Source organism: Erinaceus europaeus, chromosome 19, assembly GCF_950295315.1.
Source record: "Erinaceus europaeus chromosome 19, mEriEur2.1, whole genome shotgun sequence".
In the NCBI taxonomy this organism is placed as follows: domain Eukaryota; kingdom Metazoa; phylum Chordata; class Mammalia; order Eulipotyphla; family Erinaceidae; genus Erinaceus; species Erinaceus europaeus.
The window spans coordinates 54,893,569-54,919,464 of NC_080180.1; the positions used below are offsets into that span (position 1 = coordinate 54,893,569).

At 44.2% G+C, this 25,896-nt stretch overlaps 1 protein-coding gene across 2 annotated transcripts in view; it reads right to left on the minus strand.

Annotated features, from left to right (window-relative positions):
- The window catches only part of ARHGAP10 (Rho GTPase activating protein 10), a 264,608-nt gene that overhangs the window by 97,448 nt on the left and 141,264 nt on the right, over positions 1–25,896 (minus strand). Inside the window, exon 14 of one of the 2 annotated variants that reach the window (XM_060178990.1) lies at positions 7,276–7,350. The exons of the other annotated variant lie outside the window; for it this stretch is intronic. Coding sequence (XP_060034973.1) covers positions 7,276–7,350 — 75 coding nt within the window. The remainder of the gene's footprint in view (positions 1–7,275; positions 7,351–25,896) is intronic. 2 annotated transcript variants of the gene reach the window in all.

The following is a 25,896-nucleotide window of genomic DNA, read 5'->3' on the forward strand; positions in this document are numbered from 1 at the left end:
GGAGGAAGTTGGCTCAGTGGGCAGATTGCAGGACTTACCTGCACATGAAGCCAAGGGTTTGATCCCCAGCACTGCATATGCAAAAATAGAACTATGCTCAGATCTGTCTCAATGGGCAAACAGAGAACGTACATAGATAGGCATGTAGGCAGGCAGGTAGGCAGGGAGACAGGAGACACATATTTTAAAAAGAAAGAAATAAAAAGAAAACAATGTGACACAAAGGAGAGGGGGAGAGGGGATGAACTGTCAACTCTAGAAATGGAAAAAGTCAATCTAGCTTGAAATAAAAGGAGAAAAACAGTCCACCAAGATCCAGTGATGAGGAGGAGGGACGGACTAGACAGGAAGACCACCTCTGTAAGGTGAAGCTAACGGACCGGGCCGTGGAGCCTGGAAACACAGCTGCCCTGAGCCTACACACCTGCCAGTGCCAAACCTATCTCAATTTTCACCTTTGTCAGCACAAGGAGAGAATGGAAATGCTCTTAGAACTTGTGAAACATCAAAGCAAACCAGCAAAAATGACGACATGAGTAGTCGAGTCCCACTGCTGAGTTACTAAGAGCTCTCAGCTGAGTGGCCTCCCCAAGGGAGCGAGCAGGAGAGGGTTAGGATGAAGACCAGCAACCCGTCTACAGAAACCTCTCTGCTTTTCTGCACAGCCATCACATGGATTCAGGGAAGACACTTCTTCCTTCACTCCACAATGTTTCAACCAAGACCCCCAAACTCTAGCTATTTTAGGACTAAAACCTCCCTTCCACTGCAGTAAAAGGCTCTACAGGGAAAGAAACAGCTTCCTATTTCTTAAAACCTGTCAATACAGGACAGGAAGGCAGGCCAATTTAAAAACTCCTGGCGGGTGGGGGGGGGGGGGCTGAGCAGTAGCACAGCAGGTTAAGTGCACATGGTGTGAAGCACAAGCCCTGGCTCCCCACCTGGGGGGGGGGGGTCGCTTCACAAGCAGTGAAGCTGGTCTGTAGGTGTCTTTCTTTCTCTCCCCAGTCTTCCCCTCCTCTCTCAATTAATCACTGTTCTAACCAACAACACCACCAATAGCATCAATAATAGTAACAACAACAACAACAAGGACAACAAAATGGGAAAAATGGCCTCCAGGAGCAGTGGATTCATAGTGCAGGCACCAAGCCCCAGCGATGACCCCGGAGGCCCAAAAAAAAAAAAAAAACCCTCCAGGCTGGGTGACAATGTTATTTTCAAACTTTCTGAAAATAAAGTGAAACAGGAAAGGGTGGTTGCTTCACAGCCATAACATCATACATATGAAGTCAATTACTCAAAAGTCTGGAGGCTTTTTAAAGCACTTCAACAGCTCTTGATTACAGCAACTGACAGCAATATGCAATAAACTACAACAATGGCAATTGACACTGATTACATTTTGATCAGTTCCTACAATTCAGAACTCATTTATTACTGTGCTTGTCAGACAAGCTGCAGATACATTCAAGAAATCAAATTAAGCATCCTGATTAAAGGTGCAATCCATTATAACTAGAACTAAATAATTCTGTACCAAAGGATTTGCCAACCAATTACTTCAGTAACTGAATATTCTCTCTCTCATTAAATCAATTATTTAAATCTCATTTTAACATACAACTCAGATAACATTTTCAATCAACTTGCTACCAAAAGTCACCATTTGATAATTCAGGAGGCTTCTAAAGGAAATCTTTGGTTTTTCTGCTTTCTCCCAAATTCTCATTCTATATTTTGCGAATCATATTCTCCCTACCAAAAAAAAACAAGCCATCTCTTGAATTCATGGAAAAAGAGAGTAGCTGTCACATCTGAAGCTAATGACTAGAGTGTCTATGGTACTAATTCTCTATTGAATTTTCACTGTTTTCAAATAACTCAATCATCCCAAGTAATTCTTTACAATCAGTGGTTGCTTTGGGACTAGGTAAATTTGCTAATAACTTAATTGGGAATTGAAAATGCAACTGAGTGTTCAATCAGAATGTATGTTCTACTGTAAATAATGGATATAAATTAATTTTACTTCCTTTCTGACAATGGGACAATACTTCAGGGACTGGTTAGAAATGTAAACAAGGAGGGAGTCAGGAAGTAGCACAGCAGGTAAAGCGCACGTGGTATGAAGCACAAGGACCTGCGTAAGGATCCTGGTTCCAGCCCCGGCCCCCCACCTGCAGGGGAGTCGCTTCACAGGTGGTGAAGCAGGTATGCAGGTGTCTATCTTTCTCTCCTCCTCTCTGTCTTCCCCTCCTCTCTCCATTTCTCTCTGTCCTATCTAACGATGATATCAACGACAACAACTACAATACTACAACAATTAAAAAAAAGGACAACAAAAGGGGAAAATAAAAAATAAATAAATATAAAAGACAACAAGTGCAACAAAAGGGGAAAATAAATAAATTTAAAACAAGAAATGTAAACAAGTACAGATTTTTTTAAAAATTGACTTTTACTACTATGAGAGGAAGAACCAGAGCTCCTCTTTGCTCATATATGCAAGCCTTGTGCTCTGCCACTGAGTTATCTCCACAGCCAATACTAACTTTCTTTTTTGTAATTTTTTAAATATTTATTTATTTCTGCTGCCCTTGTTATTGTTGTAGTTATTATTGATGTCATTGTTATTGGATTGGACAGAGAGAAATGGAGAGAGAAGGGGAAGACAGAGATGGGGAGAGAAAGATAGACACCTGCAGACCTGCTTCACTGCCTAGGAAGCGACTACCCTGCAGGTGGGGAGCCGGGGGCTCGAACCGGAATCCTTACACTGGTCCTTGCGCTTTGCGCCACGTGTGCTTAACTCACTGTGCTACCGCCCGACTCCCCAACACTAACTTTCTAATGGGACTGGTGTTACATGACTACACCACTGGGGATGTTTTCCGACAAACAGGACATTGTCATCTTAAATGCAAAGCTGACTCCCAAATAACGGCTGGACTCCCATTTTAAATGGACGTAACTGAAAATATACTTTAGAATCCAAAGCCATTGTTTCTCAGCTTTTTGGCTACAATCAAGTGTAGCATCCAAAGCCAGAATTTTTTCCGGCAGCCCTTGGTTCATACTTTATCCTCAACACACAAAAAGGTTGTTCTACAAGACAATATTTTTTTAAGTAAAACTCTTCAACATTAGTTTTATTTTTCTGTTCTCCATGATTCTAAGTCTAAAAATAAAATCATGCAATTTTTTTCTTGCAAATTGAGGTTAGAAATAACCACCAAATTTCACCTGTAACACTCAAGTTACTTTCACATTGTTCTCACAGTTCCCCTTGCCTGCTCTGATGTTTTCATTCTCAAGTGGAAAAGAAAAAGAATACATGACAATACTTCTTATCAGTTCTATTCTGCCAATCACTATTGTAATTAATCTGTTACATTCTCACCCCACTTACTAACACACATGACTCACCCACTGACACCTCATCTGTCAATTCTCCCTGCCTGCCTTCCTCCACAGTTCCAGTCTCTATAAAAACTAACAAAAAACCTTTTCACCTGAGGATGCATGTCCTCTTTTAGAACAAAGAGGGGAGGGAAAGGGAAATGAAGTCAACTGCTCACTTAGGCATTTTCTTTTGGAAACTGAAGAGGTTTGATCCAAAGAAAGACTAAGATAGATGGTGGAAATTCAGCAGGCCACCTACTCCTGGCTCTGAGGATCTTGACAGGAGGCAAGCTGACAAGGATGTCAACATGGAGAGGAAGGCAGCCACCACTCTCCTGCCTGATCTGAAGGAGTACAACTAACTGTCTCCCTGGAGAACTTTCTGTGGCCAGCTGCCATATGTGCTTCCTGTTGGCTATAGACAAGAAAGGGCAAAAAGGGGAGGGAGAACAGTTGAAAATTGGTTCTGCTTTATTCTTTCTAATTTTATTTAACTAGAGACAGAAAGGCAGAGGGGTGAGAGGGAGGGGAGGAGGCGGAGGAACCAAACACAGCATCAAAGTTTCTCTCAATACTGTGTTGGTACCTGAGTAACGAGTATGGCAAAATAACTCACTATTCAAGAGAGCCACTTCACTGGCCCTTTCTCTATTTTAATCCTATATTTGAAGGGGGAAAACATACCCTTTCCCCAAGAAGAAATGAGCAAGATTCAAGTATGCATCTTTTCTTTAGAAATCATCTTTTAAACCTTTAAACGCAAGTACTTAAAGACACTTACATTATTGTAAGCAACACACACACACAAAAATTTATGCAAAAATGGCAATGGGAAAAATCACATCAAAGTAATTAGCTCTCGAGAACTAAAACGAGCCAACAAATGTAAATATAAGTCCTTGTCAAAAAGTACCCAATGACTTGGGACTTTTTCTCAGAGAACTGCAAAGCCTATGTTTTTATTTGTACAGTGAAGAATAATTTACAAATAAAAAATACTCAGGAGAAAAATCAAGTTTGATCAAAGGATGAGAAGAATCGTTACTTTTTAAAATAACTCCCTGGTGTTATAAACAAGCAGAATTATCAGAATAAATTTAGTAGCGGAAACACTGGTTGGTTTAAGAGAGCAAAACTTAGTATCTGGAGAACTTGCCCAGCTTTTCTCTCTGCAACACACATAGTTTTTCTTTTCTTTTTGGTAACTGGTGGGAATCACTGTTCCAGGCCAACATTTTTCAGATAGAAAGAAAGAGACAAAGGGAAAGAAGGAGACACACCGCAGTGCTGGGGCTACCACCAGTGCAGAAGAGGCTGGGCTTGAACCTGGGCCCTTATATGACAAAGCAGATACCTCCCCATGTAGGCTGCCTCACTGGGCTCCATAACATATGTGACTTCAAAACAACGGACAGAAGTGGGGAAGCACAGAAGATAAGAATATGCATGGGATAGTGTGTGAACACCTATTCAGAAACTCTAAAATCATGAAGGGGGTCGTGAAACATGAATAACTGCAGTCATTTCCATTTCAACACTGAGCTGAATCAGAGAGAAAGCTAAAAAGTATAGTAACTGGGGGCTGGGTGGTAGCACAGCAGCTTAAGTGCACATGGCACGAAGCCCAAGGACCCGCGTAAGCATCCCGGTTTGAGCTCCTGGCTCCCCACCTGCAGGGGAGTCATTTCACAGGCAGTGAAGCAGGTCTGCAGGTGTCTCTCTGTCTTCCCTTCCTCTCTCCATTTCTCTCTGTCTTATCCAATAACGACGACATCAATAGCAACAACAACCACAACAACAAACAATAGGGACAACAAAAGGAAAAGTAAATAATTTTTAAAAGTATAGTAAGATATGTTTTATCAGGAGATAGTGAAAAGTCTCTTAAAAAGCTTATTTATTGTGTGGGGGGAAGAGAGAGAAAGGGGAGAGGAGGGGGGAGGGAAGCTGAGCCTAGAATTCCACTCAGGCAAACAGGTGAGCACCAAACCCGAGGTCTCCTGCATACAAGTACTGCCCTCTACCCACTGAGCCATTTCCCTGGCTGCTAAAATTATTACGTTGAGAACTGAAGTTCAAGTTGTTAACAAAGGAACAAGAAAACAGTTCTGTGCTAAAAGAAATCCCAAGTTGGTGATTCCAAAGGTTAAAAGGCACCCTACAGAACTATTTCTAGATTGGGTCAAATAATTCATTATCTGTGCAGCCCCCGCTGAGGAAGCAGCACAGCTTTCTCCTTCTCCAGAGGCATCCAGCCTCTGCTTTCCCACTGCAGAATGACATCATGGAAAGGATGGTCTTTCCTCGCCAGCGGCTCAGAGGCTACTGCAGCTCCCTGCCGGTGCCCTGCACAACTCTGGCCTGGGTCTCAGGCAAAGGGAAAGCCATTTTCCAGGTCGTGATTTTTCAGGATTTGGGGAGTTTAAAAACACCTTGCCTAGTGAAAGACTGACAGACTGGAGACAGTCTGGAAGTTGGAAGCTACCTCCCAGGGAGTTCAGGGGTTACAGATTGGGTGAGATTTACTGAAACTAAGAGCAAATTCGGAGACAGCCTAACACATCCAGGGTGACCCCAGGTAGCCTTCCCCGAGTTCACCCTGGAAGTGAACAGGAAGGTAATAAAACCCAGGCCAGAATCCTCGGGCAGCTGACATCTCCCCTTCTGAGACAGAGTGCCTTCCAGTTCTAATCATCCTAACATTGTCTTGGAAATGAGAGAAGTCTTTCTAATTTTAAAATTAACTGAAAGCAGATGTTGCCGTCACCATTAAACTCTTCCAGCTGCTACTGAACCACTGGCACCCTGAATCTATTTGATTTGGAGACCACTCCTGGGAAAAAGGAAAGGAAATCTAAGTGCCAACACTGCACACCCAAGTTACCCAGAGAGGCAGAAACGGCAAACAGCTCATGAAAGTGAATGCATTCTAGTAAGGTTCCCCAACTGATGACACACAATTTTTCTGTGGCTAATAGCTTATAGGGGAAAGGGCTCTACTTATTAAATTCTGAATTCAAATACAGGCAAACAAGTAATCCCATCTGTAGTAAGCAAGCTGACTGGTTTTATTCAACACTCTCCCTAAAATGTGAGTCCTCCCAACAGTGCAGAGAGGTTTAAATGCAGGGACAGCATACCTGCCGGCACTGTTAATATTGACTAGTTAAAGTGAGAGTGCCAGTCAATTAATATTGAGCAAGGTCGTAATGCAGATTGGTCTTGACGTCCAGGGCCCTCCAGCTCAGATTTAGCACCACCCCTCCGTTCTAGGGTGGAGAGAGCCCTGCAGTGCCTTACAGGTGGGTATGGGACCCACAGACTAGAAGTCATGTCAAGAGTGTTTTGTCATTCCCACAGCATCTGGGGTAATGAGATGAATTCGCTTCCTGACTTCCTCTGAGCTGTGGTGCCAGAGCAGGCTGCGCTAGCAGCACAGATGGCAAAGGCCTGCTTATGGAGGAGCGCACAGTGTGAACTATGAACCAGCTGCTGCGAATACCAATGAATCTCCTCAAAACTGGCTCTCGCTGGCTCAGGACAGCTTTGGACGCTCCGCCAAAATGCATGTCCCGGGGGTCTTGTCCATCCCAATGTACTGGTTGAGACTGTGGACAGGCAAAGCATGGGGGCCTGGACTCTATTTGGTATCTTGCTTTCATTTCATAGTAAGCAAGAAGGGAGTGGGTCATTTGTGCAGGTGCAAATGCTAACCTACTTCTCCCAGTCAACTGTGTCTCTGCTCTGGAGAACAATGTTAGGCAGCAGAATGACGGAGGGGTTCCCAGGTAGGCTGTACATGACAATGACATATCAGGTGACAGAACATTAACACACAGTGAATAGAAAATGATTAGAAAAGAGGCATACCCATCAACATACTCAGAAGTCTCTGGACCTTTGAACTCACCCCCACAACTCGGTACAGTCCTTGGTCGTTTATACCTATTGGGAGAGACACAACATTAGCAAAACACACGAGGAGCACATCTGGAGAGCTGTCAAAAAACAGCTGCATCCTGAGCCTTTGCTAAGTCACAGTTAGCAGTATTCCTGTTGTCTATAAAAATAATGTCTGACAAAACCAAGTGTTCACCAACTTGTTTTTAGCAGCTTGGCATTCATGAGCTGTGGCTGGAAGAAAAAATATTCTCATACAGCGATGTTCCATGTGGATAAAATGTAAAATGACATCAGAGTCAAGAAGCTGTACTCGGGCATACCAACACACTGTGCAAATGTATACAAACTTTTACATTTATATTATGTGTGTTTATCCTCGAGGTCTCTCTTGAAAAGTTTTAGTCTCTTAGAAATAACACAGTGATTAGCAGATGAGACAAAGTATTATTTGGATGACTGTTGAAGATTGTGGAAATTTATTAAAAACTAAGCCAACCCACCATCCCCCCCCCCCGCAAAAGCTTCATACTCACACAATTCTACCACTCCTGACCGATGGGCTCTTGTTTTTGTTTTTTTCCAGATAATAGGTGAAAGAGAGACAAGGAGAAAGAGAAAATAAGGAGACACCACAGCACTGCGTCACTATTCGTGCACCTTGTTTTGCAGAAGGATGCTGTCATGTGGTGGCCAGGTGCTTGAACCCAGGTCCAAAAATGTAAGGTGTACAGTCTACTAGGAAAGCTATGTTCTGGCCTCCATTTTGTTTAAGAGTCATTGTATGCACAGCTCAGTAAGAAAAAAGCAAATACATTAAAATGTACACCTAATTACTGCAGTCTCTCTCTGCAGAGATCTGCAAAGTGTCCCATGAGGACCAAGTCAAAAAAAATATATATATATAGCAAGAAAATGTCCTGCCAGACCTACTTTAGCATGTTGAGCACAAAGTCACGCTTGGATTCTTCTGTGAAAAATCCAGCTGTATGGGCATTTGGGAGGTTAATGTGAACGGAATTCAAGTTGGGTCACCAAAAAAAGTCTAGCTTTACAGTTACATCTTGAAAGCAATGAACACAGTCTCAGATTTGCTTTCTTATGGAGGGAGGATTGAGAAACAGGTAACAATTATGGCTAAATCCTTCTTTTTCTTTCTTGTTTTCTGCTAGGGCTTTGTGTCTGCATGATTCCACTGTTGCCTATGGATTTTTTTTTTCTTTTAATTTTAGGTAGAGAAACACAGTGAGGGGACTGTTCCTCCACCACTTATGAAACTCCCCCATGCTTGGTTCCCCCCCCAAGTGGAAGTGGGGGCTTGATCCTGCATCCTTGAGCATGGCAGGCTCCGAGCTCCTCCAGGTGAGCTATCCCCTAGTTCCTAGCAACCACTGACACAGCCTGATCATTACTGAGGCTGAGTGACATGAAGATGGGAGTTCATTGGGCTATTTTTTCACGCCTGAAAACTTTCATAGGAAAATGAGGACATCCAAAAAAACGTGACTTGTTACCTTGACTTATCAGCAGAGTTGCAGCTTTCTGTCTTGGTGTTTATTTTCTACACTATGAATGTTAAAGCTAACAAGAACAAGACTAACTGATAGGAGATGATGTCTCCAATCCCCCAAGTTTCCCAAGCAAAACAACACCAGCAAGGCCGTGGAATTTGCCCAAGGGAGCACACATTCTCTCCTTCTCCTTGTGTGGGGTGTTGGAAAGAATACTAGACCAAGTCCAAATAACTGGTTAAAGTCCCAATTCAGTCATTCCTGAACTCTGAGAAGTTGGGCAAGACAAGAAATTTCTCTGTGCCTAGGACTAAAATCCACACTAGCTCCCAACACCTTGGGGTGTTCAGGACAGACAGGGAGATGACACTGATGTGTACTATGTCAACGAAGAGCATGTGCAACACACTCAAAACCTTGAGATCTAACTTGCAAAAAAAAAAAAAAAAAGACCATTTATTCTTGCCTTATGTCTATTTCTCTTTGCTCATTTTTTAAAAAGAACTTCTCAGTTATGGGTTGAACTATATATCCTTACCCAAAATTTTTTTTAATTTATTATCTTTATTTATTTGATAGAGACAGCTAGAAATCGAGAGGGATGGGGTGGTAGAGATGGGAGAGAGAGAGAGACACCTGCAACACAACCTCACCACCTGCAAAGATTTCCCCCTGCAGGTGGAGACTGGGGCCTTGAACCCAGGTCCTTGCACATTGTGACATGTGCACTCAACCAGGTGTGCCACCTCCCAGCCCCCTTACCCAAAATTCTTACACACACACATTTTTAAGCCAGAACACTGCTAAACTCGAGCTTGTGGTGGTGCCAGGGATTAAACCTAGGAGCTCACTTGGAGTCTCAGGTAGGAATGTGTTTTCCATACCACTGTGCCCTGGCCTCAAACTCAAATTTTGAAGTGTTAACCTCCATTACCTTGAAATAGAACCATATTTGCATTTAAGGTCTTGAAAATAAATCACGAGATTAGATGAGACTGTTATGGTGGGTCTTAATCATAAACAACTAGTGTCCTCATAAGTAAAGGTTAGGATCCAGATGACTGTGAAAGACAGGGAGAAGTTAAAGGGAAAGATTCCTTGGAAGACACTAACCCAGCTGGTATCCAGAACTCAGACTCCTGCTGTTTAAGTCTCCTGGCCTGTGTCCTCTACTATGACAGCCCTAGTGGAGGAGTCAGTCTCTGTCTCTCTGTCTCTCTCCCTGCTCCTCCTCCTTTCTTCTTCTCTCTCTCTCTTCCTTTCTCTCTCTCTCTCCCTTTCTCTCTCTCTCTCTCAATAGAGCTCAAGGAACAGGAAGACCAAAGCTTAACTCTTCCTCTATATGAAATCTAAGCAAAGGCTAGCCCTTCCATATACATAATGGAATACTACTCAGACATTTAGAATGATAAAAGTCACCTGCTTGCTTCATCTTAGAGGAACTTGAAGGAATCGTTAAGTGAGATCAGCCAGAAGGAGAAGGATGAATTCCAGATGATCTCACCTATAGGTGGAACTTAAACTAGGAGGGAAAGGCAAAACACAGGATGCAACTTGGACTAGACTGGTCTGCTCATCAAGATCAAGGACTCAGGAAGGTTTGTTGAGGGGCAAAGAGTACCTGGAGGGCACAATAGTAGCGCTCAGAAAATAGAGGAGTGGTTACAGGTGTGGCTTGGAAAGGTGGAGGTGGGGCTTGGGTTTTAAAAGCTAGAACCTGTGAGCTCTCTCTGCCTGGACCACTATGTAAGTGATAACTTGCTCTTTTCTCTCTCTCTCTCTCTCTCTCTCTCTCTCCCTCTCCCTCTCCCTCTCCCTCTCCCTCTCCCTCTCCCTCTCCCTCTCCCTCTCCCTCTCCCTCTCCCTCTCCCTCTCCCTCTCCCTCTCCCTCTCCCTCTCCCTCTTCCCCCCCCATATGTGAATGTTCTCAATTTTCCCAAATAAAGTTTGAAGTACCTGAATAATCATGCTCTCTCCTCAATTCTTTGTTGAGATAATATGTGACAAACTTTTTTTTTTCCCTCCAGGGTTATTGCTGGGCTCGGTGCCTGCACCATGAATCCACCGCTCCTAGACGCCATTTTTCCCCCTTTTTGTTGCCCTTGTTGTTGTAGCCTCATTGTGGTTATTATTATTGCCATTGTTGATGTTGTTCATTGTTGGATAGGACAGAGAGAAATGGAGAGAGATGGGGAAGACAGAGAGGGGGAGAGAAAGATAAGACACCTGCAGACCTGCTTCACCGCCTGTGAAGCGACTCCCCTGCAGGTGGGGAGCCGGGGGCTCGAACCAGGATTCTTACGCCGGTCCCTGCGCTTTGCGCCACATGGGCTTAACCCACTGTGCCACCACCCGACCCCCGACAAACTTTTTAATGTTGGGGTTACAAATGCTGGCCTCCCCTTTCCCCCAGAACAAGCTGGGGGAAGGGGATTGAGAGAGCACTGGGGACCCAGTGCATAATGGTGGAGGAAGACCTGGCTTGGGGGTAGGACTGATATGCAGATACCTATCTTGGAAAAGTGAGAAATAGCATCCATCTGACAACTGGCTTGTAAGTCACCACATCCTTAATCAAATTTAAAAATTAGTGAAGAATAGCCCTTCCCCTAAGCCCATTGATTCAAATGCTAAAGGACTAGAAGAACAGAGAGACACCTTCTCCCAGACTGCACTAGAGGAGGAAAAAGGTAGCTCTGCCTCAACAGGGATTGGGGGTGGGGGGTGGGGGAACAGAAAGGAAATTATCAAAAAAAAAAAAAAAAGTTTGAGGCTGCTACAAAAGACTAAGTTGCATGCCTCCCTTCTCCTGGAGACCAAAAGGCCATGTCCAGAGAGTTTCACATGCCAGGAAACTTTTTCTTTTTCTTCAATACTCTATTTAGGGAACCAAAAATAGTTTGACCTTGGCACCAGAAGCCCAAGGAACAAGTTATATTCTGCAGTCAAACAGGCGTGCCTCTGTGAATAACATGGATGAGAATGTTACTTCAGCAATAATAATCACCCTGTGCTGGTAATTACTATCAGATAATTGATCAAGTTCAAATTCATCAACCTGAGGGAAGCAGAGTTAATTGCCAATGCATAATGGTAGGTACAAGGGAGAATTGATCTTCAACACAGGATTTTTTTTTAATGAATTTTTTTAAATAAACCTCATACAAAAAGTAGCTTGGAAAAAGCACGTATAAAGCATACTCATGTTACTGGATTTTCTCTCTTTTATTATACTGTACGCAGGAGCTCTGGACTAAGATAACTGAAATGGACACTAGATCTAAGAACACACCTGCCATATCAATAAATACATTAAGCCAAGATAAGCCAATCAAGATGCCAAGTTACATCACTGATGTTACATCTTCTCCAATCCTTTTTCCAAAGTCCCATTTTAGTCAAATGGCTCGTTATTCCCAATCATCATCCATTAGAATTTTGAAACTTTCTATGTCTGCCTCCCTGTCTCTTTCCTAATTCACTTGACCTGTATCTACATTTTCTTTAGACTTCAGAGGACTTCTACTTCTTCTTCTTCTTCTTTTTTTTTTTTTTTGCCTCCAGGGTTATTGCTGGGCTCAGTGCCTGCACCATGAATCCACTGCTCCTGGAGGCCACTTTTCCCTCTTTTTGTTGCCCTTGTTGTAGCCTTGTTGTGGTTATTATTGTTGTTGATGTCGTTGTTGTTGGATAGGACAGAGAGAAATGGAGAGAGGAGGGGAAGACAGAGAGGGGGAGAGAAAGATAGACCTGCTTCACCGCTTGTGAAGTGACTCCCCTGCGGGTGGGGAGCCGGGGGTTCGAACCGGGATCCTTACGCTGGTCCTTGCGCTTTGCGCCACCTGTGCTTAACCCGCTGCGCTACCGCCCAACTCCCAACTTCTACTACTTCTTTGACAACGTTCTCAAGTTTTATGTAGACACATTTAATAAGGCATCCCGGCAGGAAACACACAGACCCTTCAGCCATCCTGAACATCATCCTCTGTTCTTCTGACTTTTCACTTGTCAAAACACTGTGCTGTGCTCAGCTCTCTCATCCCCACAGCAAAGTGACCCATCCACCTAGTGGGCAGCCCTAGCAAGATCACTCAAGTGGGGCAAAATGAACACCCATGATTTCACTCATGGGTGGTTCAGAAACAGAACAAGTGAATAAACGAAGTGAAATTCATAAAATAAAGCTTTAGATGATGCAACCAAACAGTGGTTACCAGAAAAGAATTGGGGAGAGATGGGTAAATTGGGTCAAAAGGGTCAACCGCACGGTGAGGAACAGGAGTGGACTTCTGGGGACTCAGAGATGCAGACACAGAAGTTCGTTTATAATGGCGTGCACTACTACATGACTAGAATGAACCATCTGCTCTCTGTCACAGGCCTCAACTGAACAAGTATATAACACAGAGGCCACAAGGCACCCCCACATCCACATGTACTGCAGTGCATTTGACAGGCATATCCTTCCCCTTCCCTTCACAAATGACCCCTCTGACAAATATCAAGTCACCAAGCAGGCCCTGGGAGTCTACCCTGAGTGAAATGAAGCCTGTGCTGACCCCCAAGGCCAGTCCAAGCTCCCACGTCCAGCAGCAGCCATTATTCTGCACGTGACTCACAAGCCATTCCTCTTGATTACCTGCTCATACACACCCACTCTAACTTACCTACTCACCACAGTGAAAAGCTCAATGACTAATCTTTCCCTGACTTTGATCTTTTGGCATATTTGTATCTTATAATGTCAAAGAGGTAACTTCCACATCAAATTTACACAACACAGTTCATCTTTTTTTTAGTTAAAAAAAACAACAACAACAGAATGGGGGTAGACAGCATAATGGTTATGCAAAGAGACTCATGTATGAGGTGCCAGTGCCCCAGGTTCAATCCCCTACACCTCCATAACCCAAAGCCGAGCAGTGCTGATGGAAACACACACACACACACACACACACAGCCTTTGAACTCAGGCCTGAAAAATAGCTCACTTGGCTGAGCCCTACTCTGCCACATGTAAAAGGGGTTCAAGCTCAGCCCCTATCTCATTGAAGAGAGTTTTGATGCTGAGGTGCTGTCCCTTCTCTGCTTCTGTAAGTAGGAAAGAAAATATCTAAGCTATTAAACTTATTTTTTAAGATAGCAAGACTCATGGTGATATCATTAGAACACCCAAACAAAATTTGTAATCTGGTCCAAGTGTTTACAGCCCTAAGGGGTCTCCTCCCCCTTTCTAAGAAGTAAGGAAATACTTGTGACTGGTGGTGGAGAAAAGGTGATGTGCCCTCCATCATTGAGATGAGCAGCTAATAGATGACAGCGGTGTCCTGGCAAAGGGGAAAGGTTCAATCAGCTGTATCTTCTTCCCACCATCTGTCTCCTCCAGTCTCACACAGGGCACTAGCCCTGTCTGCGGAGAGAAGTGGAAAAGAGTCAAGTTTCATCATCACTTCAGCCCAGCTGATTCCCTCCCACAGCCCAATGAGGGTACTGAGTCAAGTCTACCTGCAACTCTGGGCACCACTGGATGCCCAGAGATCCTTGGGGTGGAGCTGGAGAAAGGAACACAAGATGCCCCAGACCAGTGAGGTAACTAGACACAAAAGGAAGATGATCAGGGGTCAGGTGGTAACACACCTTGTTGAACCCAGGCACTAAAATGTCCGAGAAAACCCAGGTGCAAACAGCTGGTCCTCGCCTGCTGAGGGAGGAGGGAGCTTTGCAAGTGACGGAGCCGTGCTGAAGTGTCTCTCTCTCTCTCTCCCTATACACTTGGACCAGATTACAAATTTTGTTTGAGTGTTGTTCTAATGATATCACCACGAGTCTTGCTATATTAAAAAATAAGTTTAATAGCTTAGATATTAAACTTATACCCACCTCCCTATTCATTTCTTTCTGTCTCTATGACATAAATATACAATATATTTTTTAAAAAGAGAGTCGATCAATTTAGTTAAGGAATAAAGAGAGAGGCAGAGGCTGGAGTAGTGCCAGTGATTGAGATAACGTGGTGAGTGAGAAGCAGAGTGAAGGAAGGAAAGAGGAAGCAGAGCATTTGAGAACACACATCCCCTAGGAGAGGTAAACAGGGCTAAGAAGAACACAAGGTGGCGTGAAGAAGGAATGAGAAAATAGCAGATGGGGAACTGCATGACATCTAATTTATAACAACTCTGTACTAGTACAATGGGGCACAATGAACTCAATAGTAAGTTTCCTTCTGAAGGGCCAGGTGATGGCACACCCAGTTGAGTACACGCGTCACAGAGGGAAAGGACCCTGGTCCCCACGTGTGGGGGGAAGTTCATAAACGACGAAGCAGTGCTGCAGGTGTCTCTCTCTCTCTTCCTATCTCCTCTTCCTGCTCCAGTTCTCTCTGTCCCTATCAAAAATAAATAAATATCTCCTCCTTTCCTTTTTGTCTTGAGGAGATGGTGTCCTTCCTGATAGGTAGCTCATTAGTTTTTAACACCCTGTATGGTATACATTTACCAAAAGAATTACACCAATTGCCAGGGAAATCATTTGGTGGTAGAGGCAGGATTTGAGAGCCTGGGGTTCTGGGTTTGAGTCCCTGCACTACACATGCATAAACAATCTTGGTCCATACTCCCTGAGTGGAAATTTGACATTTCTCTGTGTGAATGCTTTCTCTTGTCTTGAATAAAAGCTTAAAACACCTGAAGGGAAAAAAAAAAGGAAAAAAAAAATTGAACAGAATAATAAAAATTAAGTAAATGATTAATAAATGAATGATTCAGGAGTAAACTGGTGTAGAAGTAGAGATAGAGACATGAACTTGCTAAATTATAAATTATAGCAAGTTAAGATTACTGACTGGGTAACTTTGGCAAATTAATCTGTGGTAATCAAATTATTCTCTATCTGAAAAAACAAGTTGGCAATGGAAAGGAGAGGTTATGGAAGTTAAAGGAGGAAGGCTTTGCCAAACACTGGCATGAGCCTCTGATACCAAATCTTCACTAAAGCTTTTTAACTACAGCACAAAATTAAAACCAAAACAACTCAGCACAAAACATGTAAGTCAACCCAAGCAAAGACTGGTGACTACAACCCACTCTCATAAAAAAAAAAAAAAATCAAGCACCCATTAGGGACACTTATTTATTGGTGTTTGTATGAAATAGTTTATTTAATGGGATGACTCATGGAAACTATAAAATTCCTGTTCACTAAAGGCATTTGGAGTTTCTCCCCTGGGTGACAATGATTGCCGCTCACAGAGCTTCTTCTCCCATCACAGCTTCCCACCACCTCTGTCAGGAAAACCCCAGAGACTGACACCATCTGTCCCAGCATCTCGGGCAAAAGCAAAGGGCAGGTTTTCTGGCTGCCTTGGAAAACAGGAGATGGTGTCTTGGCTTGGAGTGAACAGCAGGCTAGGCCCAGCAGCCACTGTAGGAGACAAGTTTCCCAAGTTCAGAGTTTTGTTCCTGCAAAATAACCCACTGTGTGCAGACATCACCCTACACTCTGTGCAGACATCACCCTACACTCTATGCAGACATCACCCTACACTCTATGCAGACATCACCCTACACTCTCTGCAGACTCAGGGGCCAAGGACCAGGAAACCAGCACTAAACCCAACACTGTGACTTCTTGGAATAACGACTTGTCCTTTGCCTCTATTCCCAGAGTCTTGTGTCTTCCACCAGCTTCTATGAAACTCTGTAGGATGACTTGTTTAGAACATAGTAGCGTAAACTTGGACTTCACTGTCTTAAAACTAGAGTGAAGCTGTTAAAAACAGTAACCTTCTCTCTACCATTTTCCCTCCAGTATCATTCCTGCAGGGAGGACCCAGAAAGTTTTGAATGAAGCCCATTTATCGAGGAGAGCATGGGCAGAAACAGAGACGTATGCAAGTGAGCTGGAAGGCACGGCACAGCTGAATAAAAGCATCTCTCTCTCCCAACTCATTCACGCAGCCCAAGTCTAAGTGGTTTACAAAATCAAACACAGGAAATGTATAGCTCCCATAGATAATGCCCTGCTATACTGTGCGTGACCCAGATTGCAGCACGCTAAAGGAAGCTTCAGTGTTATGGTCTCTTGCTCTCGCTCTGTCTGTGTCTCTATCTGGACAAGAGTCATTCCAGAGAGGTAAAGTCCTGGCAGTGACAATAATCAATCAATCAATCAAATATACTGTTTTTAAACAAGAGTCTCAAACTTGAAGCAGAAGTTGGTTATTGCTTTTTCAAGACACCTTTCCCTCATCCACAGGGATCTGAATATTCCACTAGAAAAGGCCCAAGTGTGCTCACTGCTGCCATCTGTCTCCTCACCTCAGAGCAGCTGTACAGTCAGAGACCAAACCAGTGTTAGGCCACCCAGGGACACCTGCTTTTTCTCTGGGGGGGTGGGGAGTGTGGGTGGGGGTAGTGTGATGACAGATTCTAAATGCCTACATGGCGGGCCCTCACCCCCACCCTTTCTGCTATCCAGGGTGCTCCCATGTGATGCTGGGGATTGAACCCAGGTCCTCATGGTCTACCTAGTGAGCTATCCTCCAGTCCTATGGAACCATAATGGGAAGCACTTTCAAGCCCATGTCCTGGCTGTGACAAGGCTTAAAGCTCCGCAATAAAGGCCACAGAGCCCAGCAGACTTGAAGCAGACCCATAGAACAGGGCACACAACATGAGCTTCACCTTTGCCCCTATTTCAGGCATCCATTCACTCAGTGAGTGGCTTTAGGAGTTCATTTATTCCTAAAAGAAGAGAACTATTTGACAGGACAGACCAGCCCTGCTGGCCTGGGTTTGAATGTCAGTTTGTGCCTCTGCATCTCTGCAGACACCAGAGGTTGCTGGAGCTCCCACCCACAGGAGACTGTCCTGACTGCCCACATTCACATCACACCCATTCTGATTGAAAATGAAGGAAAGCAGGGGCTGGGTGGTGGCACACCCAGTTGAGCGCATATGTTACAATGTGCAAGGACCCAGGGTCAAGCCCCTAGTCCCTACCTACAGGGGGGAAAGCTTTGCAAATGGTGATGCAGAGCTGCAGGTGTCCCTCTTTTTCTCTCCTTATCTTCCCTTCTCAATTTCTGGCTGTCTCTATCCAATAAGTAAATAAAGATAATAAAAAGATTTTTTTAATGAAGGGAAAGCTATAGTTTATTTGCTGAAATTTTTCTGGAGACTGGTTATTTCCTTCATTTTTGCATGCACTTTGCCCTTGGAAATTTCAGATTAATGTGAATATCCTGACAAAATGTGTTTTTTGAAAGTTCACTTTGGGCATCTCCCCTCCCACAGAAATAAGTACTGGAACCACACAGTATTTTCTTCTGCCAGGCCCATTCTGAGAACCCCTGTCCAATTCCAGAATTCTCTGCAAGTAGAAAAATACTCAAGTCATCATTGGGGAGATTTTCCCCAATACCTGAAATTTGGCTTTGCAATGAAAGAGAAATCTACTTCACGTGTGACAAAAACAAGGCTGTCCCATCTTGGATGCAGCCTCTACTTCCATCCCATAAACTCACAGCTGTTATAAAGCTGAGCTTCCTGACAGCTTGCCTAGGCCAACATTTTTTTTCCAGGGTTATTGCTGGGGCTTGGTGCCTGCACTATGAATCCACTGCTCCTGGAGGCTATTTTTTCCCTTCTGTTGACCTTGTTGTTTACCACTGTTGTTATTATTATTGTTGTCATTGCTGCCATTCTTGTTGGATAGGACAGAGAAAAATGGAGAGAGATGGGGAAGACAGAGAGGGGGAGAGAAAGATAAACAGCTGCAGACCTGCTTCACTGCCTGTGAAGCGGCCTCCCTGCAAGTGGGGAGCTGAGGGCTCGAACCAGGATCCTTAGGCCGGTCCTTGCACTTTGTGCCATGTGTGCTTATCCCACTGCACTACAGCCCCCCCCCCATGCCAACCTTTTAATGTCAGTCAAGAAATTAAAGTGCACACTCAAATCACTGGGAAAGTTTTGAAGAATAATTTCATAAACAAAAGTGACAAGAGATTTAGATTTAAATCATGACAATGATTTAAAAGCACTGAGAGGCTTTTTTTTTTTGCCTCCAGGGTTATTGCTGGGGCTCAGTGCCTGCACCATGAATCCACTGCTCCTGGAGGCCATTTTTCCCCCTTTTGTTGCCCTGTTGTGGTTATTGTTGTTGATGTCATTTGTCATTCGACTTGTTTCAAGTGGCCTCCCCCAGGGCTCTGTTCTGGCTCCTACGCTATTTAATATTTACATCAATGACCTTCCAGAAACTTCTTCAAGGAAGTTCATCTACGCCGATGACATCTGCTGTGCAACTCAGGCATCCAAGTTCGACATCCTCGAGGAAACACTCACGAAAGACATGTCTCTGATATCTGATTGCTGTAAAAAATGGCGACTAATCCCTAGCACTGCAAAAACGGTATCATCTGTTTTCCATCTACACCATGCCTCGGCCTCACGTGAGCTTAATGTGCAGCTTGACGATACGAGAATCCGGCATGAAGCCCAGCCAGTCTATCTTGGCATTACTCTCGATCGCACTCTGTCATTTCACGAACATCTCATAAAAACTGCAGCAAAGGTGGGCGCGAGGAATCACATCACTGCAAGACTGGCCAGCTCCTCATGGGATGCGAGCGCTTCCACACTACGATCATCGTCTCTGGCATTATGCTATTCCACTGCAGAATATGGTGCCCCAGGATGGTTCCATAGCCCCCATGTCCACTTGGTCAATTCCAAATTATATTCCTCCATGAGGATCATTTCTGGAACCATCCGTTCCACCCCGGTTCCATGGCTACCAGTTCTTAGCAACATCGCCCCGCCAGATATTCGTCGGGATGCGGCATCATCTAAGTTCATTTCCCACGTCTACGCTCGACCGGACCTGCCAATATACGCGGAGATCTTCGCCCACCCTGTCCAACGCTTGACATCTCGTCACCCAATCTGGTCCCCTACGCCTACACTGAACTTCTCTGTTCCAGACTCTTGGAAACAGAGTTGGCAGTCAGCTGAGGTCAAGAACAAACACCTCATCACAGACCCCTGCAAGCGTCAACCCGGCTTTGACCTAGCACGTTATGATCGGGCCCTCCTCAATCGCTATCGAACAGGCCATGGCCGGTGCGCCGCTATGTTCCATAGCTGGGGAGCCAGAGACAACCCGAACTGCCCCTGCAGCTCCAGACAGACTATGACCCACATAGTCAACGACTGCCACCTCTCCAGATTCAAAGGAGGTCTCGAAACTTTACATCAGGCTCAACCTGAGGCTGTTGACTGGCTACCGAAGAAGGGCAAATGACAGGAGGGGGGGGAGGGGGGAGGGGAGGGGAGGGGGAGGGGGAGGAGGAGAAGAAGAAGTTGTTGGATAGGACAGAGAGAAATGGAGAGAAATGGGGAAGACAGAGAGGGGGAGAAAGACAGACACCTGCAGACCTGATTCATCTCCTGTGAAGCGACTCTCCTGCAGGTGGGGAGTGGGGGCCTCAAACCGGGATCCTTATTCCAGTCCTTGTGCTTTGAGCCACATGCTTAACCCACTGTGCTACAGCCTGACCCCCACTGAGAGGCATTTTTAAGCAAAAGACTCTTTTGTGTATTTGACAATGCATGCACCTGAAAACCTATTTCTTTCTTTTTTTTTGCCTCCAGGGTTATTGCTGGGGCTCAGTGCCTGCACCATGAATCCATTGCTCCTGGAGGCCATTTATTCCCCCTTTTGTTGCCCTTGTTGTTTGAAAAACTATTTCTCAATATGTGCAAAGTATCTATTTCACATAGAGGGCATTAGGGTTTCTGTATTAGATATTTTTATCTCTGCTGGAAAAAAAGGGTGATGTGTTGGGTGTAGGAGGAAGTCCTCTTAACAGTATTTATTTACTTATGAAATTATGCAATTACTCTCCAAGCTCTAAGACCTTACAGTTCTCACATGTAAAGTGATATTTTTTCTATGCCTAACATTACGTACCATTCATAAAGATAGCAACAATTCACACAGATGTGGAGACCATGCCTACATATTATTTATAATTCCAGTCACATGCAAGAGATTAAATTCTCCAGTAACACTACAAGTCACTGAAACACATGACATGTTGCCAGTGTGGCAATGGAGTCAAACCTCTCAACACTAAGGGAAAAAAAGACGAATGCTTGAGTACTTAGTAAGTACGCAAGGCACTGAGCACACAGATGAGGCAGATGGAGGATAAGTGAGACGTTATCTCTAACGCAAGTTAACACTAGAGCTCCAGCAACAAACAAACAAACAAAAAAATACCAGTTGAGAAGCATAGCCATTTTACAATGAAAAGCAATTCAGATTGCAGGACAGAGAGTGGGACTAGAGAAATACAATTAATGACTAGCTTCTGTGAGCCAAAAGAAAAAATACACATGGGCAGGGGTAGACAGTGTGAATGAACTTCCTAGTTCCATTCTTTTAGGAACTAAGGGTTTGAGAGTTTAAGGAAGTTAAGAGTTTCCAAAAACACTTGTGTCACTTGGGACTTTAAACCTGACAACAACTTGTCAATCCACTGAGAGGCAAACCTTGTGCGCGTCTCTGCTTTTGCCCAGTGACTAAGCAGCACAGGCATCGAGCCCTTCCCTTCCACTTGTACTCTCCTCTGCACAAGTCTTCTGTCCAACCTCCACATCATGAGCCTGGGTAATCCCTGAGCAACCCCCAGTCCTCAGGGACTCCAGCAGGTAGTTGTCACAAACACAGGAGGGGAAGGCAGAAGGCTGAGCGCCTAGCCTCTTTCTAAACCCATGAGGTGAGGGCTCCAGCCCTGGTGGCTGCACACCAATGCTAGCCCCCACCAAGGCCGAGACAGTTGGGAGAAGGCTGGGGAAATGTTTGAGCAGCACAGAGTACTCTGCGAAAACTAGACGCCAGGCACAGATGGCAGGTAGGCGAGGCTGAGCCGGGGAAGCAGCAACCAAGAGGCGTCATGAATTCTTCTCGGGTCCACCTACATGGTGCCTGAAATCGGAATTGTCCTTGACTTCTAATGCACTGCACTTGCCCACTTGGTTCTGTTGTGTTACTTCTTCACTCAGCCTCACTTTGGGGTAGGGATGGTGGATCAGGGATGAGAGGTACCTTTATCCTACATCAGTTATGCTCCCTCTCATGGTCGCCAAAGCTAAAAGGATTCATGTCCCTAAGGCTGCTAGTAACTCAGAAAGTCTCCTCTCTAGAGAGTCCCCGTGGCTACTAGTCTCTCAAGCAGAAGAGTACATGCCTCTCTCCATTTGGCTCTTCTTGCTGGACCCTTTCTCAGTAGCTGCAGAGGCTCAGCTACCAGAGATTCTCACTCAGTTGGGCTGGGTAAGCCCCTAGAACATGCATTTTCAAAAAGGTTTCACCAGTAAGGCTGGTGAAATAGCTTAATTAGTGCACTGCTTCATCATGTGCATAACCCAGGTTCGAGCCTGGTCCCCACCACATTGAAGGATGCTTCAGTGCCATGGTCTTTGTATGTCTGTCTCTCTCTTCTCCCCGTGTGTTTGTGTGTGTGTGTGTGTGTGTGTGTGTGTGTGTGTGTGTGTGTGTGTACACATATATATAAGTTCACACTCTTGAGCCTAATAGCTGTCAAGTCTACAAAGGATTTCCTGAGTTTCTCCAGTATCCCTTTTCCCAAATTAAAGTGGGAAATCCTTATACAACTCTGAATTCTGAAGTACAACCACTTCTAAAATGTGAGGCCTCACTCTGCTAAGTGCAAAGGTGTATTCATACTATCTGACCCCGGTAGCAAATCTACCAGCCTGAATCAGTCACCTCACCTGTGGGGTGCTCCACCCTAGATAGAACTGTAGGGCTCCCTCACCCAAGGTCAGGCCACAGACAGCTACCCAGGCCAGTCTTCAATCTGACCTGAGCAGGCCCCCTTGCTAGCCACCAGTATGAACCTGCTCCCTTCGCCGTTCAACTAAAGTGCCCAGGCACCTGCCTTGCCTGTGTCTCTTCATGCTTCCTTCCCAGTCAGGTGTGACTGGTTTCTGTCTCTGTCTCCACCTGTTTGCTGAGGTTTCTCTCAATGTCAAAATACACTTCCCTATCCTATAAATTCATGAAGCCAAAACTAAAACATGAGCCCGCAATTAACAGCCAGTCCTCTGAAACCCATCAACATGCATTCCAGCCCTCTCTCACTCGGAAGACCGGAAACACTTTTATTACTTGGCACACTTAAATCGAGTACCAAGCTCTACGTTTTCTATAGTTAGCAAACCTAGAACTGTATGCTAACAACCTTTCAGACATATCCCAGAAGGCCCAGAGTAAGATTAGGAGACCCTACTACATATGTCAACATACATGATATTGTATGACAGGGAGATAGCTCAGCTGGCAGAGCAAACACTGCTGTGCAGTAAAGCCTGGGGCTCTAAACCCAGCTCCACACGGCAACACCATGGCAGTCACTGGGGGAACTGACTCCATTGTAATGTGATGGTATTATCTCCTCTGTCTCTCCCTTTCATATCTCTGTCCCTCTCTTTCCCCATCCCCTCACAATAATTAGCAATAATAATAACAAGTTGAACTAGGGAGGTGGTTCAGCAGTACTGTGCCTGCTCGGGGCTCCAGGTTCATTCCCCAGGCACGTGAGAGGCACGGGAGGTGGTTCAGGGGAAACCATCCATAGCACAGTTCCATGGGAAAATGTCCAAGTGCAGGATAAAAACCTCAAAGTTTCTACAAAGTTCCTCATGATTTTAATAATAAATTCTAAGAGTTCATTCTTTTATTTATTTATTCCCTTTTGCCACCCTTATTGTTTTATTGCTGTAGTTATTATTGTTGTTGTTGTTATTATTGATATCGTTGTTGGTGTCACTGTCGTTGAATAGGACAGAGAGAAATCGAAAGAGGAGGGGAAGAGAGAAAGATAGGCACCTGCAGACCTGCTTCACCGCTTTGTGAAGTGACTCCCCTGGAGGTAGGGAGCCGGGGGCTCGAATCAGGATCCTTACACCGGTCCTTGCACTTTGTGCCACCTGTGCTTAATCCACTGTGTAACTGCCCAACTCCCAGAGTTCATTCTCTAACTATCCCTCTAGTCTGCTGCATTAAAAGCACTAGGCTTCTGTAATAGGGAAACTCTTAAGAAAAAATTGAGAACTGGGGTTTATGCAACAAACCTTCATGCCTGAGACTTGGAGGTCCCAGGTTCAATCCCTGGCACCACCTGAAGGCAGAATGGAGCTGTGATCTGGTTTAAAAAAAACAATTTTTTTTTAAAGGAAAAGGTTTTTATTTTCAGATGGAAAGAATCTAACTTAAAATATGTGTACTTAGTTCATTCTTTAAAAATCCAAGAGTTAATAATAAAAAGCACATGTAGATTCTGGCATGTAAGCTCTGGTATATGTAATACCCCCATAAAGCCACACACAGAAACCAAAGTAGTCTAGACTTATCTTCACAAGAATATAACACAAATACAAGTGATATATATACCCTTATGCATCTCAAGAAAAACAGAGACCAGAAAGATTCAGTGAGAGATATGAAAATCAGTGTTTTTCTCCATTCTGTAAATGTCTGAAGCAGTAAGAGAATGAATAAATGTGTCAGCTGAATTTCAGGGCTAGCTGAAATGAACAGGAATCTGTCAGTGTCTGACTGGATTGTCACTGTAGGAGAGTAAGGAGAGGAACAGGCTTTCTGTGGCTCGGGCTTTTATTATCGGTGGGCAAATCCCCAAATCATAAAATGGCTTGTCTTCATCTGTTACCCAGCAATTGCATTTCCCAGGTGGCAGGCCTGGCTTTATGACAAAGACCTTGTTCTGACAGGAAGCATGAATGCAATGTTTCATCTGACCAAGTCATCCCAAAGTAGGAGTGAGGCATCCAACATGAGAGTGAATTAAATATCCAATCTTATCCATGCTTCACTCAGTCTCAAACAAGGAAAAAGCCTTCCTCTAGAAAGAAAACTGTTTGGTTATGTTCAATACTTAGTATCTCCAAATTCTGCTGGAATGGCAGGAATTACAGAGAATAGGAAGCCTGTCATTCCTTAGAGAGTAAGAAAAGAAGATCTTCTGAGCTCTTAGCAAAGGGATCTGGTTTCCTTGCCTTTAAAATGAAACAAACTGCATGCTTATCAACAGGTAAATAAATCAACAAACTGCAGCACATCCATATAATGAAATACTACCTAGAAATAGAAGGATGAGCTATGGGTGCTACCAAGAAGATGCACCTGAAAAAGCATTATGCTAAATTAAAAAAGCAGCTATAATACATTAAACAATGCATTTCCATTTACTGATAAAGCACTTCAAAGGGGAAAAATACATACATACATATATATATATATAAACACACACACACAGCTCAATGGTTTCCAATGTCCAAGGAGAGCGTATAGGTTGCCTGCAAAGGGAACCAAGGGAATTTGAGGGATTGGGGGTGAGGGATGGAGGTCAAATGATAGAAATCACTTGTGACTGTGGTGGTAGTCACACAGTTGTGCACATCTGTGAAAATGCATTAGTTGGAATAGTGAAAATATGTGCATTTTCCTGTATGTGAATTATAACTTGAAAAAAAATTTTTTTTAGTGGAGGACAAGACCATGAATACATGAATAGTACATGAACAAGGTGTGCTTAAGACTGGCTGTCCAACTTGCTAATTTTCTTGATGATACACAAGTCAGCAATGACTCTGAGTCTCTCGATACAGGAGAGAAATAGGTACATAAAAAAGAAAATATGGAAGTCGGGCGGTAGCCAGTGGGTTAAGCGCACATGGTGTGAAGCGCAAGGACCGGCGTGGCGTAAAGATCCGGGTTCGAGCCCCGGCTCCCCATCTGCAGGGGAGTCGCTTCACAAGCAGGTGAAACAGGTCTGTAGGTGTCTAATTTTCTCTCCCCCTCTCTGTCTTCCCCTCCTCTCTCCATTTCTCTCTGTCCTATCCAACAACGACGACATCAATAACAACTACAACAATAAAACAACCAGGGCAATAAAAGGGAATAAATATTTTTAAAAATACTACTGTCCTAGAGAGTGAACAGATGAAGTGATGAAAACAAAAATGTGCATTTT